This window comes from Corythoichthys intestinalis, chromosome 6 (genome assembly GCF_030265065.1).
Source record: "Corythoichthys intestinalis isolate RoL2023-P3 chromosome 6, ASM3026506v1, whole genome shotgun sequence".
Lineage (NCBI taxonomy): Eukaryota > Metazoa > Chordata > Actinopteri > Syngnathiformes > Syngnathidae > Corythoichthys > Corythoichthys intestinalis.
In genome coordinates this window covers 11,272,123-11,289,801 of record NC_080400.1, presented here as the reverse complement: position 1 = coordinate 11,289,801, position 17,679 = coordinate 11,272,123, and the positions used below count along the sequence as shown (strand labels likewise).

General features: G+C 39.8%; 1 protein-coding gene across 1 annotated transcript in view; it reads right to left on the bottom strand.

Moving 5' to 3' along the window:
* Positions 1-2,289: 2,289 nt before the first annotated feature.
* LOC130917324 (heterogeneous nuclear ribonucleoprotein U-like protein 1) overlaps positions 2,290-17,679 on the bottom strand; it is a 48,024-nt gene continuing 32,634 nt past the window's right edge. The window contains exons 11-16 of the mRNA XM_057838605.1: positions 16,524-16,652; positions 7,621-7,789; positions 4,886-5,146; positions 3,921-4,078; positions 3,615-3,842; positions 2,290-2,785 (exon numbers count right to left, since the gene is read on the bottom strand). Coding sequence (XP_057694588.1) covers positions 2,669-2,785; positions 3,615-3,842; positions 3,921-4,078; positions 4,886-5,146; positions 7,621-7,789; positions 16,524-16,652 — 1,062 coding nt within the window. The 3' untranslated portion in view covers positions 2,290-2,668. The remainder of the gene's footprint in view (positions 2,786-3,614; positions 3,843-3,920; positions 4,079-4,885; positions 5,147-7,620; positions 7,790-16,523; positions 16,653-17,679) is intronic.

The following is a 17,679-nucleotide window of genomic DNA, read 5'->3' as shown; positions in this document are numbered from 1 at the left end:
AACTGTTAGCATACTAAATGGTACCTTTCACGTATAACAGTACAAACTACACAACAGTTGGGCCAAGGTTTGTAAGGGCACCGCATACATGAACAATCTTGTGCAATCTTTGCCGTCACATGGCAGAACCACATTAATAGGTATAGTTCCTGTTAGGATCTTATACTTCTGGCAAAGATTACCAATTACCTGTTCAACATGGATCCTCAAATGTGCTATCTTCCTAGTCTCCTCCACATCTCTACCAGCTGACAGTGACCTTTTGTGAACGCAGGGAGTTTGACCTCTGCACATAACATACCCACGTGTTCTTGAATATCAAAACCTCTGTCAGCCAAGACAATGTCCCCAAGCAAAAGGTTATTAAGAAAAGCACTGTTCAAGGTGATATGTTTGTCACTTGTGCGACCACCCCAACCTTTTGACATGAAACACATTCCCCCCTTTGGTGTGATTCCAATTAGGTATTTCATGGTGTAGTTAAGCTTGTAACTAGAAAAAATTTGCGCACGGGCCTTAAGATTTTATGGTTTCTCTGTAAAAATGTCAAAAAGTCAATAATCACTGCAACTCTGCGTCTGAAGGACTCAACAAACTCGTGAGGCATTGTTTTATAGAGTGTTTCTCTGTTGGGCCAAACAATTGCTCATCTCAAGTTAGCATGTAAAAAGAGCACCATGTCATTGAACACTCAGTACACAGTCTTACGGGAAACATGTAATATATGTGCAATGTGTAGTGCAGCCAGGTCCTGACGCAGGCGCATGAAGGTCAGAAGGAGCATCTGAAGGGCGCTGAAGGCTCCTCCTGTAGCTCAACGTCGTCTTCCTCCATCCTCAATTTCTCACGCCCACTTCGTCTAGAAGAGCGGTCCACGTTGGTGGGTTGAACACATGTGTGTCCCAGGCGTAAGGATGGTGCCCAGTCAGGGTCTGCCTCATTTATTTCATATGCTGGTTTTCCTGCAGTTACAAAAGTCGTATCAGTCATACAACAGGTTAACATTAGTTACTTAAAATGGATTTTAAAGCTTTGTAGTGTGTCTAAACTGGTGGGAACTGCCTTCATATGGCACTGATGTGTAGGCAACAGATTTTTTTTTTTTTTTTTTTAAGTTTAACTGATCATTAGGCATAACAAACAAGCAGAAGATTCTTCTGGTGATTTAGTAGATCTGTAGTCTCCTCCACAGAGTGCTTGGTCAAGCATATCAGTAGCCTAAGCGGGAGGTAAATATAGCATTTTTTTCCTCACACATCTCCCATACGTATAATCATTAATGGTGTGCTGTTATATCTTCATTACTACCCTTACTTTGTTACCTTTGAACTGTTTTTTTGTGTACTGGTATCATACGGTGAACGCCTGTGGCTTATGCACAGTTAGCCAGTAGGGCTACAGTTAGCCTCTCTTAGACACTAGCGTGGTTAGCCAAAGTAAACAACACAACCACACGCCATAAGTGTTTAAATGCAGTCAGTATCAGCGTCCGAAGAACATTAACACCTCCAGTTACTTACCTTTATGGAAATGTAGGGAACAGACCGACATGTTTTCAGGTGATGAATGAAAAGCGATGGCCTTTCTTCTCACCGCTGCAACCATTCGAAGCCTCTTGGTCAATTCATCGGAGTTCCATGTTTTCTCTTCCTGGCGGGAATGCTAAAAAACGTATCCCATCCTTTTTGCATTCGTTTCTGTCATGTGAACGAGAATGGCAGTCTTTTACACAACACGAGTGTACAATTTTCAACGACTGCCACGCAGAATGGATGCCTAGCAAAGTATCACGTCGCGGGCTTGTTGTTGTTGTGCAATACACGAAAACCCACAATGCATTGCGCCAAAAACGTCACGAGACAAGAACCAAAACAAGTCAATAGAGCGCGTACTTTGAAATTCTTATGCATTGCCGTTTTAAACTGGTTTTCAGACATCTTAGTTTGTCATATAATTAACTGCATACCATTAATTAATCTAATACCGGTGACAACGAAGGGACATCCAATTCATTCTGACTGGGAGGAGTGAATGAACTAATGTTTAAATTGGAGAATCCCAAATTAACAAAAATCATTAAAAAGAAAAACAATATTGAAAAATAAAAATTTAACTCATGGGCTGCCATTGACAGTCCTAGAAATCCAATTCATTTCGAGGTGAGTCTTTGAAGTCTTAAAAACAGGACGTTATGACATCATTCATCCTATGAGTTTGTTGTAGCGTATATGGTATACCCCACTCAAATAGGAAAAAGGACTACGAACTAAAAATGGAAACGCTGAAACATTGTATCCAGGTGTATACAATTATATTTATTGTATAAAGACAGATTTTTCACACTGGTACAAAAGAAATCTGGAGGAAGGTCATAGGGTTGAACTACAAGCACAACAGGATTTAAAAAAAAAAAAATCAAAATGCTTCTACTGAAACGTGTCTAAAATGTAGTTTTAATGTGTGACTGTGAAAGGAACGTCAATGAAAGTTATAAAGCATGCTTTTTGTAAATTATATGAGCCTCTTCGCTAATCCGCGCAAAGCATTATAAGGGTTAGCACGGAGCTAGCTAGCATCTATCACCACGCCACTGCTTTACAAGGACTGATTTAGGAAAGAATTAAGTGGGGGAAGCACACAGGAAGTTATTCTGGGTGAATGTGGGGAGCTACTGTGAGCCTGAAGATGAGCCTTGACTGCCTTGTCCAGGGTAGCCGCCGTACTGGCTGTAATACTGGTTCCACTGGTTCTGGTTCTGGTAGTACTGCTGCCACTGCTGAGCATACTGTGGGGACACACACAAAATGTGGTTAAGGCAACGCTAGTTTGAGGCAATTTGTGGTAAAACTGATGTTAAGTGTAAAGTGGAGAGTGACCACTGTCCTTAAGAGGGTTCAAGCATAAACACAGCCAAAAACATGTTACAAAGCTTTATTCTTAAAGTACTACACCAGGGGTGCTCAAAGTTTTTTGCTCCAAGATCTACTTTTAAATGAGACAACCTCCCGCGATCTACCTTAAGAGAGGAGGGTGAACTAAAAAAAAAGAAAAAAATTTAAATGTACAGTTACAGTAATTATGCTTTGTGAGCAACATATGAGGTTATGTTGCTCACAAAACACAAATAACTGTGTACATTTAAAAAAATATAAATAAAAAATGGATGGTAAATTATGTTTGCTCACATAACATAATTAACTATGTACATTAAAAAAAATATATATATATGTATATATATATATATATATATATATATATATTTTTTTTTTTTTTTTTGATGCTGCGAGCTACCCACACTAGCGTTGCGATCGACTGGTCGATCGCGATCGACGTAATGCCCACCCCTGTACTACACGGTTACTGTTAGCATATGTCCCAGGAGTCAAAGTTTGTACACAATCAGGGCCTGTTGATTTGGGGGCATTTCAAGCTAACTTCCTGTTGATTTGGATGCTTTTGGCAGTTCTACTTCTACTCTGTTACTATAAGTCCAAGTGGCCAAAGTTCAAATACAGTTGGTTTTTTTGTATAAATATCCTAATTAAAAATATATGTGATCACTTTTTGGGCTATATTTCCCAGCCTTAGATAACACCAACACAAGCATACAATACCTGCTGATACTGCTGGTTGTAGCTCTGCTGCTGTTGCTGCTGCTGAGGCAGGGCCTGATGTTGCTGCACCGGTGCCTGCTGAGGGGGTGGCTGGTGGTGGCCATACGACTGGGCGGTGGCCGGCGGCTGGCCGTAGCTCTGCCCATAGCCAGGGTACTGACTGTAGCTCCCGTAGTAGTTCTGGTTGTATCCGCCCTGGTTGTAGCCACCCTGGTTGTAGCCATAGCCCTGCAAGTTGGCGAAAAAAGTGTATAAGAAAGACCACAAAAGCAGCTAGCTAGGTTACACAGAAATTATTAGCTTTACCTGGTTGTAGCCGCCCTTGTTATAAGGAGACGGCCGGTTATAGCCGCCTCCCGATGACTGATTGCGGTACCCGGAACGGTTGTCGGAGCCGCCATCGCGGTAGCCACCGCCATTGTTGCCCCCCCAGCGGTTCTGACCGTAGCCACCGCGGTTGTAGCCTAAAAAAGGAGATGTCAAAAGTTAAATATATGGAGACCAATGGTCGATGTTGGTCTTTCAATGAGGAGAAGCTCAAAGTGTGTGTGCGCCTGTGAATGCTTTGTGACGGTGGAGGGGCTCAGCGATACCTGATGCTCGGTAGGGAAAGAAACGAGAGTACCAGAGGTCAAGTCTCGAAAATCAAGCAACTAAACTTAAAGAAAAGCACCAGACACAGAAGTTCAGTTTTTCGCTAGTCATATTTAACAAAGCAGAGGTTGCTAGGATGATTATGAAAGTCTCCGGTTCAACTCAGAATAACGGAATGAAAATTGAAAAATGCCTCCCGTGGACGTAAATACAACAATATCACAAATTCGCTCATTTCGCTGTCAATCAAAAAGCGATTAAGGTTCAGACAGATCATCCAATCATCATGCAGAGCCCTGTCCACTGCTAATAGACCACACACAGCGTCCGATGGCGGGATATACCCAGCCTTTAGCCAATGACTCGTCTTGTTTCGCTGTAGTGGAACAATGTACTCTCAACTCTGGAGACACACAGCGTGCACACTGTTTAAAGGACTGTGAAGCTGTTTGAATGAATGAAAAGCAAGCCGCATTGTAAGCTGTCAACAAGAAGCTAATGCTGAACAAAAGTTGAGCGCGTTGTAGCACATAGTATTTAGTTAATGACATGTTCACACAACAGTGTATCTTTGATCACTTTTTTTTTTTTGACATATTGGGGGAAGAGCTTCCCTTGCAGTCCCAAAACAATCGCCTCTGACGGAGACCGCAAAACAACGAGGAACACGAGCTTACCCCTGTATCCTCCCCCGTCTCCACTTCGGTTCTGGTAGCCACCGCCACCGCCGCGGGGTGCATCGCGGTTGTCATAGCGAGAGTAGTTGCCACGACCCCGGTAGCCGCCCTGCCGGTTGTCAAAACGCTTGTCGGGTGGCGGTCCCGCCTTGCGGCCCTCATCGTTGTACTGCTTCAGCAGCTTCTCTGCTTCTTCGCACTGGAGCTCGGCGTAGCTGACCGCTTCCAGGAAGTCGCACTGCTCCGGCAGGGTGAAGTTGGCTTTGAGTTGGAATGAAGAGCGAGGGGTTGAGAAGAAGAGAGTGGGAGAGGAGGGGAGATGGGGACCAGAGCAGCCACACCACCAGAAGACAAAAAACAAAGTGGATGCAAATTAGGGTCGCGTAGAGGAGGCTGGAAGAGCAGAAAGATGAAGTTAAGAGAAGCAAACATTCCCTCCATGGAGGCAACATTTGTGGACGCAGACACAGGAGGGAGGAGGGGCTAGGAAAGAGCACTGCAAACCAAGGACAGCACCCATAAAGGTTCGTGAATATTAATACAGCTAATCGATGCCGAGCCCTGACAGAGTCAGCCAATGACCCAACTTTTTAGAATCCCCCCCCCCAAATTTATTAACTATTTCATCGAGGACTACAGAATTTTTTTTTGTGCGAGAAACAAGACATTTCATTTTCACTTAATTTACTTTTGCGGGCCACACAAAATGACAGTGGGCCAGATCTAGGACCAGGCCGCGGCTTTGAAACCTGTGCCATCGACCAATCCCTGCGCTCTGCTACTATTTATAAAAAGCTTGGCTGCCATGTTGTCGCAATTAAAACTTTTTCAGGAGCATAATTGTTCGTTTATTCATTGTCCTAGCCGCTTAGCCTCACGAGGGTTGCCGGGGTGCTGGAGCCTATCCCAGCTAACTATGAGCAGTAGGCGGGGTACAGCTGAGTACATCATTAATCAGTTGCCAGCCAATCACAGACTAGATATTTAATAGAGTTGCAATATACTAACGTGTTATTGACAATTGTATTGTAATGCCTCATTGAATGCTGTAATAATGATAAATGTAACAACTTCAAAGTTTTTCAAACATTTTGTAATAAATAAATTCGACTGATGTTATAGAAAATGTCCCATATAAGTAATACACAGAGGTAAATCGAAATACAATAGCACCGTAAAATTTGACTCGTCATTTGTCTCGACCTCTGACGACATGCTCAAAATACAATAATTTATGGCCGCAAGACAGACACACGGCAGATTCTCTAGTGACATCAACATGGGTCCCATGGAGATTAGTGCAGGCGGTCAAAAAGACGTTTACCATTGAAATTAAGACGGAAATAATACAAAAACATGAGCATGGTATACGCGTGAGAGAACTGGCTGGACAATATGGACAGTCTCTCTACAATTTAAGGTGACAAAGAAAATGCTTTTTTATTTCTGATGTATCATTATTATTGTAACATCAGCAAAGAAGCGCAAACTTCGTCAGTTTTTTAATCATTAATTTCAGAACACAAAACAACACGGCTACCGTCCACCGTAGCCGAAGCCAACAACATGAAAAAAATATAACTTCCCACTCTACCGCACCTCTCTTTCTCATCAGTCATACGGTGCATTCAGGAACAGCATGCAACGCTACATCAGAACCCGATTCATTACATTATTATTCCGATTTGTATTCATATTTTTTTGTTTTGCTATGTGCAATTGCCATTTGTAATTATACCAGCAGTATTTGTTCAGGATTTAGCATAGGTTTTTGAGCTGTGGAACGTATTAATCGAATTATAATGAATTCTTACGGGAAAAATCCTGCTTGACATACGATCATTTTGACTTACAAAACAGGTCCTGATACGAAATAAATCTGTATGTAGAGGTACCACTGTAAATTGGAACGAGCCAAAATGTCCATCATTAAATAAAAGGAATTATTCACAATTAAATCTCATTTAAAGTAGTTACCTCAAAGAGCTACTAGGGGGCGATCAAAGCATTACGAATTCAAGCAGGTAATCATAGGACATGTCAATGGCGTGACGATTCCTAAAATGCATTTCGCTGGGGTTTTGCACAGATTTTGTATTACTTGTCTAGTTTTCTAAGTGACTATTTATTTCTGGTAAAGCAGTAGTTATCTGTAATGAGATAAATAATTCATAATTTTCAATCATTTGTTGATTTAATTTTTGCACCATGAATGCAAATGATCTGCTCATACAACAAATCACAATCTTAATTTGAAGACATCTACAGGTCAATAAGCATATCTGTATTGTCAAGTTGTGACCAGCTCTTGTGCAAAGGCAGATGGCTTCTACATTCACTTTGAATGCAACATGCAAGTCCACAATCGATTGTGAAAATTCAAAATCATCCAAAATCATTTTAAAATAGTTTTAATGGCCAATATTTTATGCTAATTGATAACTCAAATCATTAATCAATTGTTAACTGTGCCTAGGCAGGGAAATAAGGGGATACCTCAGTTTGCAGTGCTAGAGACGTAGTTTTTAAAAATAATTATGACTTAAAAAAATAAAAATAAAGTCCAGGTCTGATATCTTGGTGGATAGGTTGAAGGAGAAGGGAAAGAGAGGAAGGTCATAAAGGGGGCATCTTCCAAGTTTTGATTTTTTTTTTTTTTTTTTAAACACATAGAAAACAAAACAAAAGAAACAGTAGATCTGATGTTTGGTTGCTTGTATCCACAGCAGTCCTACCTTTCATTTCTAACACAGCATGATCGGGCACATCCTTCCCCTGCTCATTGGTTTGCTTTAATGTTCGCTCTTTTAAATCCTCGTCCGTGGGACAAATTACAATAGCCTTGCGTTGAAAACCCTCAAAAGGACGCATTTTTCGTCTCCTTGCTGATCCATATACATTTGTCTAGCGATGGCGACAAGAAAGAGGTAGAAGCTTGTTTGTTATTGTTTTACTTGCAAAGGCGTTCCGCTGGAATGGGAAGCTGGAACCCTGCAATCATCAAGTGACACAGGTTTGTTTGACTGGGATGAGGCTACGCATTAGCTTGAGTGCTAGAGGCCGCATCGCTCACAAGACTCACCTGCCAAATCTGCTGCCTGACGTGAGCTGTTGACCCACGAGAGTCGGGGGGACCCGGGAAAGTAATCGCATTTTTCCAAGCTTCCCGTACGTCAATTCGAAGTAGCGTTAGTGAGCTAAGCGATTTGAGTTAAAACACAAAAAGTTTTGAGTTACTGGTTTTGTGTTTAGTTCGTTCAAGTTCGTTGAAGACAAAAATTGTCTTGCACAATGTGAAAGTTTGCCTCGAGCTGTGATGAGTTGACGACCAATCCAAGTTACACAACGCTTTGAAAATTGGCTAAATAGCAAAAATTTATGATGTTAATTTGTAAAGCTGATCAAAAATCTTTTTTTGAAACTTCAAAATAGTATGACAATATTGTACCAATTGCATTCCAAAGTTAGTTTGGAATAGTTGAGAAAAAAATCCAAATAAAAATTAAGTTTCAGGTATCGACTTACGACATTTTGGCACGTAGCGAACTAGTTAGCGGACCGGACTGACCGAAGCTCGGTTACAACCGTACTTACAGTTCTTCTGTTGTTTCTTATTTCTAGTCGAGAAGCGTTTTTCATACAAATATATAAGCATTTTTAAAAACTCTGTTGTATACATCTCATAAGAAAACAATTCTGACAGGAGTTAGTGGACCAACCCAAGAGAACAACCGTACTTAATACGCAAGTTTTACAATTGATTGACACATATATAAATATATATATATATATATACACTGAGAGAGCCGAGAATCATTTTTCATAAAAATATTTATGAATTTTGTAAAGGTTATTTGCCCTTCTTAGCAAAAAAAAAAATGTCATGAAATATTAACATTTGTAATGATTCCCAATTAAAATAAAGTTATACAAGACATTTGAACAAAAATTACCGCATTTTACGTGCACAAAACAACCCCACCAAGTGAAAAAAATATACTCCCCCGATAAAAAAAATAACAGACGAGTGATCAGTGTAGACTAGCAATTGAGCAAAGCACAGTTGTAGCACTTGCACACGTTTAATAGCTGATTGAATATTAGCGCTTGATTTTTTTATTTCACACATAAGTGGCTCCAAAGTATAAGCACCCCTGGCCATACTATGAATAAACTGTGACTTATAGTCAGAAAAATACGGTGTCTTTTAGCTGAAGTTGCAACACTGATTGTTCTAGTGCCTAAAATGTGTATAGGGCATACTTGAGTAAACATCTCGAAATATACTTGGTTATGCATCATTGAATACAAAAGTATGACAGGGAGCATCCTTTAAAATCTGTTATAAAAGACTCGATTGTTACAACGCATGGCCAGTAAATGACACTTTCACAAGTGGCATAATGGTTTAAAATTGAAATAGCTTACAGAGGAACCTCAGACTTCAAGATTTGTAGGCTCTAATGAGCCACAACTGTTGTGTTTTACTAAAATATGTTATTAGAAACACATATAATTGCCATTGATTCAAAAATCTATAACATTTAGTACATGTTTTGACCTACGAAGGGCGCCATGTTTTACGCGTGCAATGATGACACGGTGGGGCTGGATTGGGAGAATAGCCGTGCTAGCTAGCAAGCAAAGCTAGCATGACGACTGACATGATTTCATCAAATTCTGCTGCTGGTCAGATTGTTTTGTTACAGAGCTGTGGGATGAGTTCAACGTCGTACCTGCATCCAATTCCAGCTCATAAGCAGTGTCTTATACCGATCCTAGGCGGCTTGCCGAGATATTGACTTGCTGCCATTTGAGAGTTTGAATATCCCTTCGTTGCTAGTTGCATCATCGCCTCGTTTTTTTTCATTTGTCTGCCTCTTATCGTGGTTTTCCCTCGGGTTTAAATTTTTTTTTTTTTTTTAATTGATCCCGACCTACACGGACCCTTTTTGTGTCTCCCTTTTCACGATCGTGTGTTTTATTTTTTTTGTGTGTTCAATTTTAATTAACCCTTTTACGCAATCCCTATGTTATTGTTGTCTGCTTGCTGTCTGATGTGAGCTGCGTTTTTCGTGGTCAAGCTACAAGCCACACTTTCTTTTTGGTTGCGTTTCCCTTTCAGGTTTTACTGCACAGACAGACAACGCAATGTGGGTTGCGATTGCTTAAAAGGAAAATCATGACTAACGTCGCGCGGAAGTAAAGTCCTGTGGTCTACGCAGTCATCTGTCGCATGGGAAACGCGGGTTCGAATCCTGCTGGAGACCTTCATTTAATTACTTTTCCTGCTCGTTTTGTAAAATATTGACTGTGCTGTCCTGCTCATCGCTTTTCTGCTCGGGTTAAAATTGGAAGGGATGAACAGCAGCTTGTTTATGTAGCTAAAGAGTGACACTGTGGAAGTACGGCAGCGCTGCCTAGTGACATTGCCGTCCAAAGTGCATTGTGTCGTCAACAACAATGGCGACCTACAAGTTAAACTAATTTTTCAAATTTTATAACAACGAAAACTTTAAGAGGGGTTTGAAAATCAAATTATTATAACTCATGCTAACATTTATCTTTTAAGAATTACAAGTATTTCGGTCCGTGGTTCCCTTTAAGAAAATCTAACTATTGGTCGCTTTTAGCTATTTGAAAAAGCTTCTGAAGTCCACCTAGTCCTCAATCTGCAGGAACCTTGCGCCAAACTATCTGTACCATTCTACTCTATGATAACTTAAGATCTTCTAGCGTTGTTCAATGGAGTCTGCACTGAGGCAAGGCATCTCGCTGTAGTTTTCCAGCTGCACTGTGGCCGTTAGGAAGCAGTTAAATGATTATTTGCTTAATGCAGTTTTAAGGAACTCGATATTCTGATTTAGTCTACAATGGTTTAGAAGTTCTGAAGGTTGTGCAATAAACCCATCACAAAGCATTGTAAGTTGTCATGGGTGACAGAAAGGCAAATTGAACTTCTCGTTTACAATTGGCAAACGCGTGTACGTACACTAAAAAAAGATTCGAGCAGCTGTTCCAAAGCAGTATTGGTCCAACTAGTGCTTGTTTATCCATTGATATGCTGTATCGACCGGCGTTACCGGGCATAATACTAGTGCTGGGTTGTTGGGGCCAAGATTTGTTAAATCAACAAAAAAACTCAAAATCAGGGCTTCCCCATGATTTTTGTCTGCCAATTCAGTGTTTCCACTCTTACCACCTTACGTCGCAGGTTGTTTAATTTTGCTCCCCTGAAAAATGTCAGAAGTTTTTAAAATGAGTCTCAATGTCGGATTGCAGGACCAAATGAAAACCATGTAATTATAACGTCCGAATACCGTTTAACACCATCAAGGGCAATGTAGTTTCTTCAAATTCAATTTAACAAACCCCTGACCTGGATTCAGTATTTTTTAACACCAATTTCGTTTTTTCCCGTATAGATTCTGTGTTATTGCGGGCAACAGGTTTTGTTTGTTTTTTTTTCAGAAAGAAAATACAAAGGCAGAGTTTTCTGGTTACTTGCGACCTACATTCCAAAAACAGCACTTTTGAAAGTAGCCCTATTAAAAGTTTATTGATTGTCAGTTTATCGCTCTATTTGGGGACGCTCCAGTGTTAAAACTTACATGGCAACTAGTCAGTGACTCCAACAATGAATCTGCTAATTTTCGTTAAAAACGGACATATGGTTTGGAAGCAATCGGAATATATCGGTGTTGGGAATTTGTCCGTTTTCTGCACTATAAAAAGCTCTGCAACCTTGGAACTTTTAAACAACACTATTGATGTCACTCTCTACGAGTGCGTCAAATTTGGTTAAAATCAGGCCATTCCTTCTTTTTCGATACTTTGATACAAAACTTACTTAAAGGGAACCTCTGACTTAAAGACTTTCGGCTCTAATAAGCCACAATTGTTCTCTTTTACTAAAATATGCTATTAGAAACAAAATATTGGCATTGATTTAAAAATCTATAATATTTAGTACATATTTTGACCTACGGTGGGCGCCATGTTTTAGGCGTGCAATGAACGCTCGGGGTGATGACGTACTTTGTAACTGTCACTCGACGAATACTACCGGGTTACTGCAATTCCTTCTATGCGGCGAGATGTCTAACACATGCGCACATCGGTTAAAAGCGGTGAATACTTAATATTTATGTTTTTATTGAGTCTTTATATACCTTTTCATTGCCTCAAAATGCTTTTTGAATGCGTTTCCCTCATACTTTTAAGCATTGTGTTTTCTGTGTTAGCTTTAAAACAGATTGTTGATCTGTTGACCACATTAGTCGCGTAGCGTATTTAAACCACCCTTATTCGATATTATTACGTTTAAGCATTTTCTTCAGGCATTTTTAGTTTGGTCTGTCTGTATGCATCTAAACAAAACAAGCTGAAAGCGCACGGTCGTACTTTGGGTGTCAAATTCGCCTCTTCTAGGACGTTTTGGCAGAGCACCGTTTTTTTCCCGACTCTCGTCTCGTCTTATCCAGTCTTTCCTGTTCATTTTGCTTTTTCTGCTCGTTTTGTGAAATATCGACTGTGCTGTCCCGCTCATTAATGTTCTTCTTGGGATCAAATTGAAAGAGTTGAACAGATGATGTTTAGGTCGCTAGTTGTACTCCGGAAGCCCGGTAGAGTAAGCATGTGACGTCACCGTCCTGTGTCGTCAACAACAATGGCGACCTACTAGTTTAACTAATTTTACAAATTGTATAAAAACGAAAACATCAAGAGGGGTTTCAGTATCAAATTATTTTAACTCATTTTAACCTTTTAAGAACTACAATTCTTTCTATCCGTGGCTCCCTCTAATACTCGCAGATGCTTATACTACAAATGTCTACATTTTCAAGGAAATCGGTCGAGGAGTTTCAGAGTCCATAGGGAACGAACAGACAAAAGTTCCATTTGTATTAGGGCTGTCAAAATTATCGCGTTAACGGACGGTAATTAATTTTTAAAATATATCACGTTAAAATATTTCACGCAATTAACGCACATGCCACGCTCAAACTTTAAAATGACAGCACAGTGAAATGTGTACCTGTTGTGTTTTTCGAAGTTTTGTCGCACTCTGCTGGCGCTTGGGTGCAACTGATTTTATAGGTTTCAGCACCCATGAGCATTGTGTAATTATTGGCATCAAAAATGGCGGGCTACTAGTTTATTTTTTGATTGAAAATTTTACAAATTTTATTCAAACGAAAACATTAGGACGGGTTTAAATATAAAATTTCTATAACATGTACTAACATTTAAGAACTAAAAGTCTTTCTATCCATGGATCGCCTTAACAGAATGTTAATAATGGTAATGCCATCTTGTTGTTTTATTGTTATAATGAACAAATACAGTAGTTATGTACCGTATGTTGAATGTATATATCCATCGTGTCTCATCTTTCCATTCCAACAATAATCAGGCATGAAAATGGGTCAGGGGTTAAAGAGGTGAGTAGGGTGTGGAGGAAATACGTTCCGGCGTTCTGCCAAAATGTCCTCCGTCGGCAAAACGTCCTACATGAGGCTAATTTGAAAATTTAAATTTTTCACATAAGGCTTATTATTCAAGTTAGCGGGGGTTTAATTAGTTGAAGGACTTGATTTCAACCGCCATTGACTCGCGCTAGCTTAGCCACTCCGGAGCCCTGACACTAACAAATAACATGCAAACTGCACATAATTTGTTCAAATCAACTCCAACGACTAATTAAACCCCGGCTAACTCAAAGATTAAGCCTAATGTAAAAAATTCTGAACTTCCCCTTTAAAATAAAGACCATTGAATATGGCCATTAAAATGTTGTCTATAAAAGTTTTAGAGCAATAAAATAAACAACAAAAATGAATGAAATGAACAAGAATCGTTCAAAGTATTTAATAATGGGTCCAAATTATTTTTCAAACAGATCATGTGACTATAGCACCTTAGAGACAGCTGTTTGCTTTACTTAGCCATGACTACAGCTGAGGAGGCAAGATGGATATTTAGAATTTCTTTAAACCTAAGCTTTCAAAACCTTCAACAACAACTGAGCTTGAACCGAGGATTGAGCACGAGCAGTATCAAAAAGTCCTGGCTGTCTTGTTACTTGTTGTGCTGTAATTCCAAGTGGTGCTTGAATTGGATGATTTTAGCAGTCGACAGTCTTTTTGAGCCAGCGCAAAGTTCGCAGCGCCCGGAGATATTTTTGTCATCTTTACTGGACAAAAATGTGAAGTACTGGCTGTGTTTCCAGTGTGCAAATGCAGCCGTAGTATATCTCCTGCCTATTTCATTGTATCCTGGCGAGGTAGCAAGGCTATGTTGTTTTGGCCGCAAACTCCCAGCGCTCACGGCTCACGCATCATGGTATTACACGTGACCCGTTTTTTTTCCATCCCCGATTAGAAAATGTGACATGTGATGTCACTCCCATGACTACGGTATTCTTCTTTCTACATACATAATGGGGCAATAACAAAATACTAACGCACAGGCATGAAGCAAAGTTACTTTAATTAGATTACTGATTTAGAAAAATGAACGCGTTACATTGCTCTTTACTGAAAGTAATCAGATTACAGTTACGCATTACTCACATAACGCGTTACTGACAACACTGCTTTTATATTACCGTTAAATACACAAGCTTGACGCCAACTTAACGGGAGCTATTTTTTCACCGGAGATTTGGCTAGCTGTCATACCGCAAAATATGAAAACGATTGAAACCATCACTCACCAAATTCAATATGCTGGCAGATGCATTCATCTAAAAAAAATTGGGAGTGAGACCTCTCCTCGACCAGCGAACGTGAATTTGTGCTTAGGACAAGATCATCTGTCGCAATTAGCAATTAGCGATCTTTGACGCTCTCCTCCCCCCCCCCCCTGCATTCAAACATTTTTCTCTCTCAGCGGCTGTGATTAACCTCAACGAAGTTGCTCTCCTAGCTAAGCCTTGCCTATCATTCGTCTTTGTAAGTTTTCAGTAACTTTGTGTATTGAATTTGAAAGGAAAATGTGTGTTTTGTTTTTGGCGAACTTTTTCATGAAGCTAAACTGTTGAAGCTACTCACATGTTGAAAATATGATTGTACAACGTTTTAAATGTATTCATTCGGTATATTTCAGTTATCACGATTTGAGAGCTCAATAAATTGAAGAAAAGTACGCCTTGTGTTTGGAGTGTTTGTTTTTGGGTTTGCTGGAATAGCGTCACTGACACACGCAGCATCAAACAGGGGAAGGAGTAAGCGCTGCCGCGCCAAGCCACTTCTGGCTGCATTTTTGACACATGAAAAATAACGATTACATACTACTGTATGACAGAAAATTTTCGTGGTTTTGTAACCGCGACGTTTTCATAGCATGGTAAACCGTGAAGGTAACCGGCACATGGCTACACCTGACCCCACCCCTCTTAAAAAATTTCTCCTCGGATCTACACGATTCACGTAGGTCATCCTTTTTGACTTCAAAACGGCGAATTTCGCCGAAAGGTGAGAGATTTTCATGCCTGAATAATTTAAAGAAAAATATGGCATATTTTAGAGATGGTTTGAATTGAGATTAATTACGATTAATTTATTTTTAAGCTGTAATTAACTCGATTGAAAATTTTAACCGTTTGACACCCCTAATTTATATAGTTTAGATATGAAAGTCAATGGTTCTCAAAGTGCGATCTCTAGTCCATTAGCAGTCCATGAGTATGATACATTTCAAACTAGTTAAGATGTCATCTTATATATGATCTGATATGATCAACATATGACTTGTACCTACCTCCGGTTTTTTTGTGAAATAGTTAGCAAATACATATGAATTATTACTTTTACAAGACATTAGCTAAACCGTACAAGTCTTCCTCCGTGGATAACGGGAATATTTTCACAGAATTTATATTTCAAAAATATTATCGTTAGTAGTCATGTGACAGCATAGCAGCAATGAGTTGTTGTAGTTATAGCGGGCACGAGCGCAGTTCATTTGGTGTTAATACAGTGGGTCCCCCCAACACTTACCTGGACTTACCCGGTTTTCCAAAGCGTTCTAGTCCCATTAGACACAACAACACATATACAACCTACCTGTGCATACTCACGTCTCCGTGGCAACGTTGCCATCTGACCCCACTTACCTTTGTCGCCCTGCTAACCAAGACCTGAAAATCTTATCGCTGTTAGTACTACTTACCTTGGGGGGTCAATTCATTAAAACACACACTCAACAGTTCCACGTATCTGAGTTATACTATAAAAAACAGCTTTTAAAGTGAAAAAGCTCTCTCTTAAAAATTAGCAACAGAAGGTGTTTTTCTTACTCACCAGAGTCAGAGCTTACTTGTTTCTCAACATCTTTACAATGGTCTACTTGTACATTGTCGCAGTTCACAAGACAAACAATATTGTATTATGACAAGAAATAGCAAGTGCAAAAAAATAGATATAGCGAGGGATGAAAACATGATAGCTTGTCACTTTCGTTTACAATACAAGACAATCAAAAGTGTTAATAAATGCTGAGATTCAATGCTCCTTCTACTACTTCTACAATACACAGAGCCCCCCTGAAAGATAAATAAATAGTCCATTAGAGAGAGTAATCATTGAGTGAAGGTGCAGAGTGTTGAGTGGCTGCGCGACTGGTGCTACGCTACCTGGTCCAGGATGTAGTTGCGTCTCTTTCGTGCGGCAATCTCGATCAGGCGGTTCAGACACTGCGTGGCCTGTTGAATCAGGACGTCCCAGCGGCCCGCATAGTTCCTCTGGCGACGCAGCCCCATCATCTGGAGCAATGTTGTTTTCGTTAATAACGACAATGACGTAAAGTTTTCGTTGATAACAAGCTAAACATAACGTGATGACCAAAACATAAGGAGACATACGGATTTTTTAAAGCTAAAACCTGTGAATTTTTACTGACAAACTGAGTTTTTGCCGACTAAAACATTTAGAAATTACTGAAATATGACTAAAGATGGTATTTTCATTTAAAAGAAACTAAAACAAAAAGAGTGCCCAAAAACACTGATCGGCACAACACCACTGACAAGGCATAGACTTCACCATCAATTGACAAGACAGCTCCCACAAACATTGCGCCACGCTTTTCCGTTGGGGGCCGACCCAGGCAGAGCATTTGCCTTTCACTGTGATAAAGTCAAACACACACTGCGTTCAAACGCCGGATTTAGGTGGAAAAAGAATGAAAACTTTACTGCATACAGACAGGCAGGAGTGTCTCAAGAGTGATTTGGTCGAAGACTCAAGGTAATTATTATATAAAATAGCCCCAAGCACGCACTTTGAAACGTTGTGAAAAAAATGCATGGGAAAAAATATTGCCTAACTTTAGCTCAAAATATTTACGTAAAATGAATGATAACTGTCTGTTTTTTTTGCTTTTAACCTAGAATCTAGATTGTTCTATGTTCATATCTCTAGAAATTCAGGGATGTACGCATTTATTTATAAGAATTTTCAACTTAAAAAGCTCTGTTTTGTGGTGGCCGCCACATTGGACTAACACAATAGCACAATTTTAGCTCAAAATATTTACAGAAAATGAACGATAACTGCCCGGTTTTTTGCTTTTAACCAAGAACGTAGACTGTTCTATGTTCATAATCTACAGAAATTGCGGGATGCATGCATTTATTTACAGGAATTTTCAACTTAAAAAGCTCTTTGTTTTGTGATGGCCACCATGTTGTATCCATACACAGTAACGTAAGTTCCCATTCAAATGATCAGGTAATTTTCAGCCAACTGCCCGTTTTTGGCAAAAAAATGGTATTTTAGACATTTCTGCAT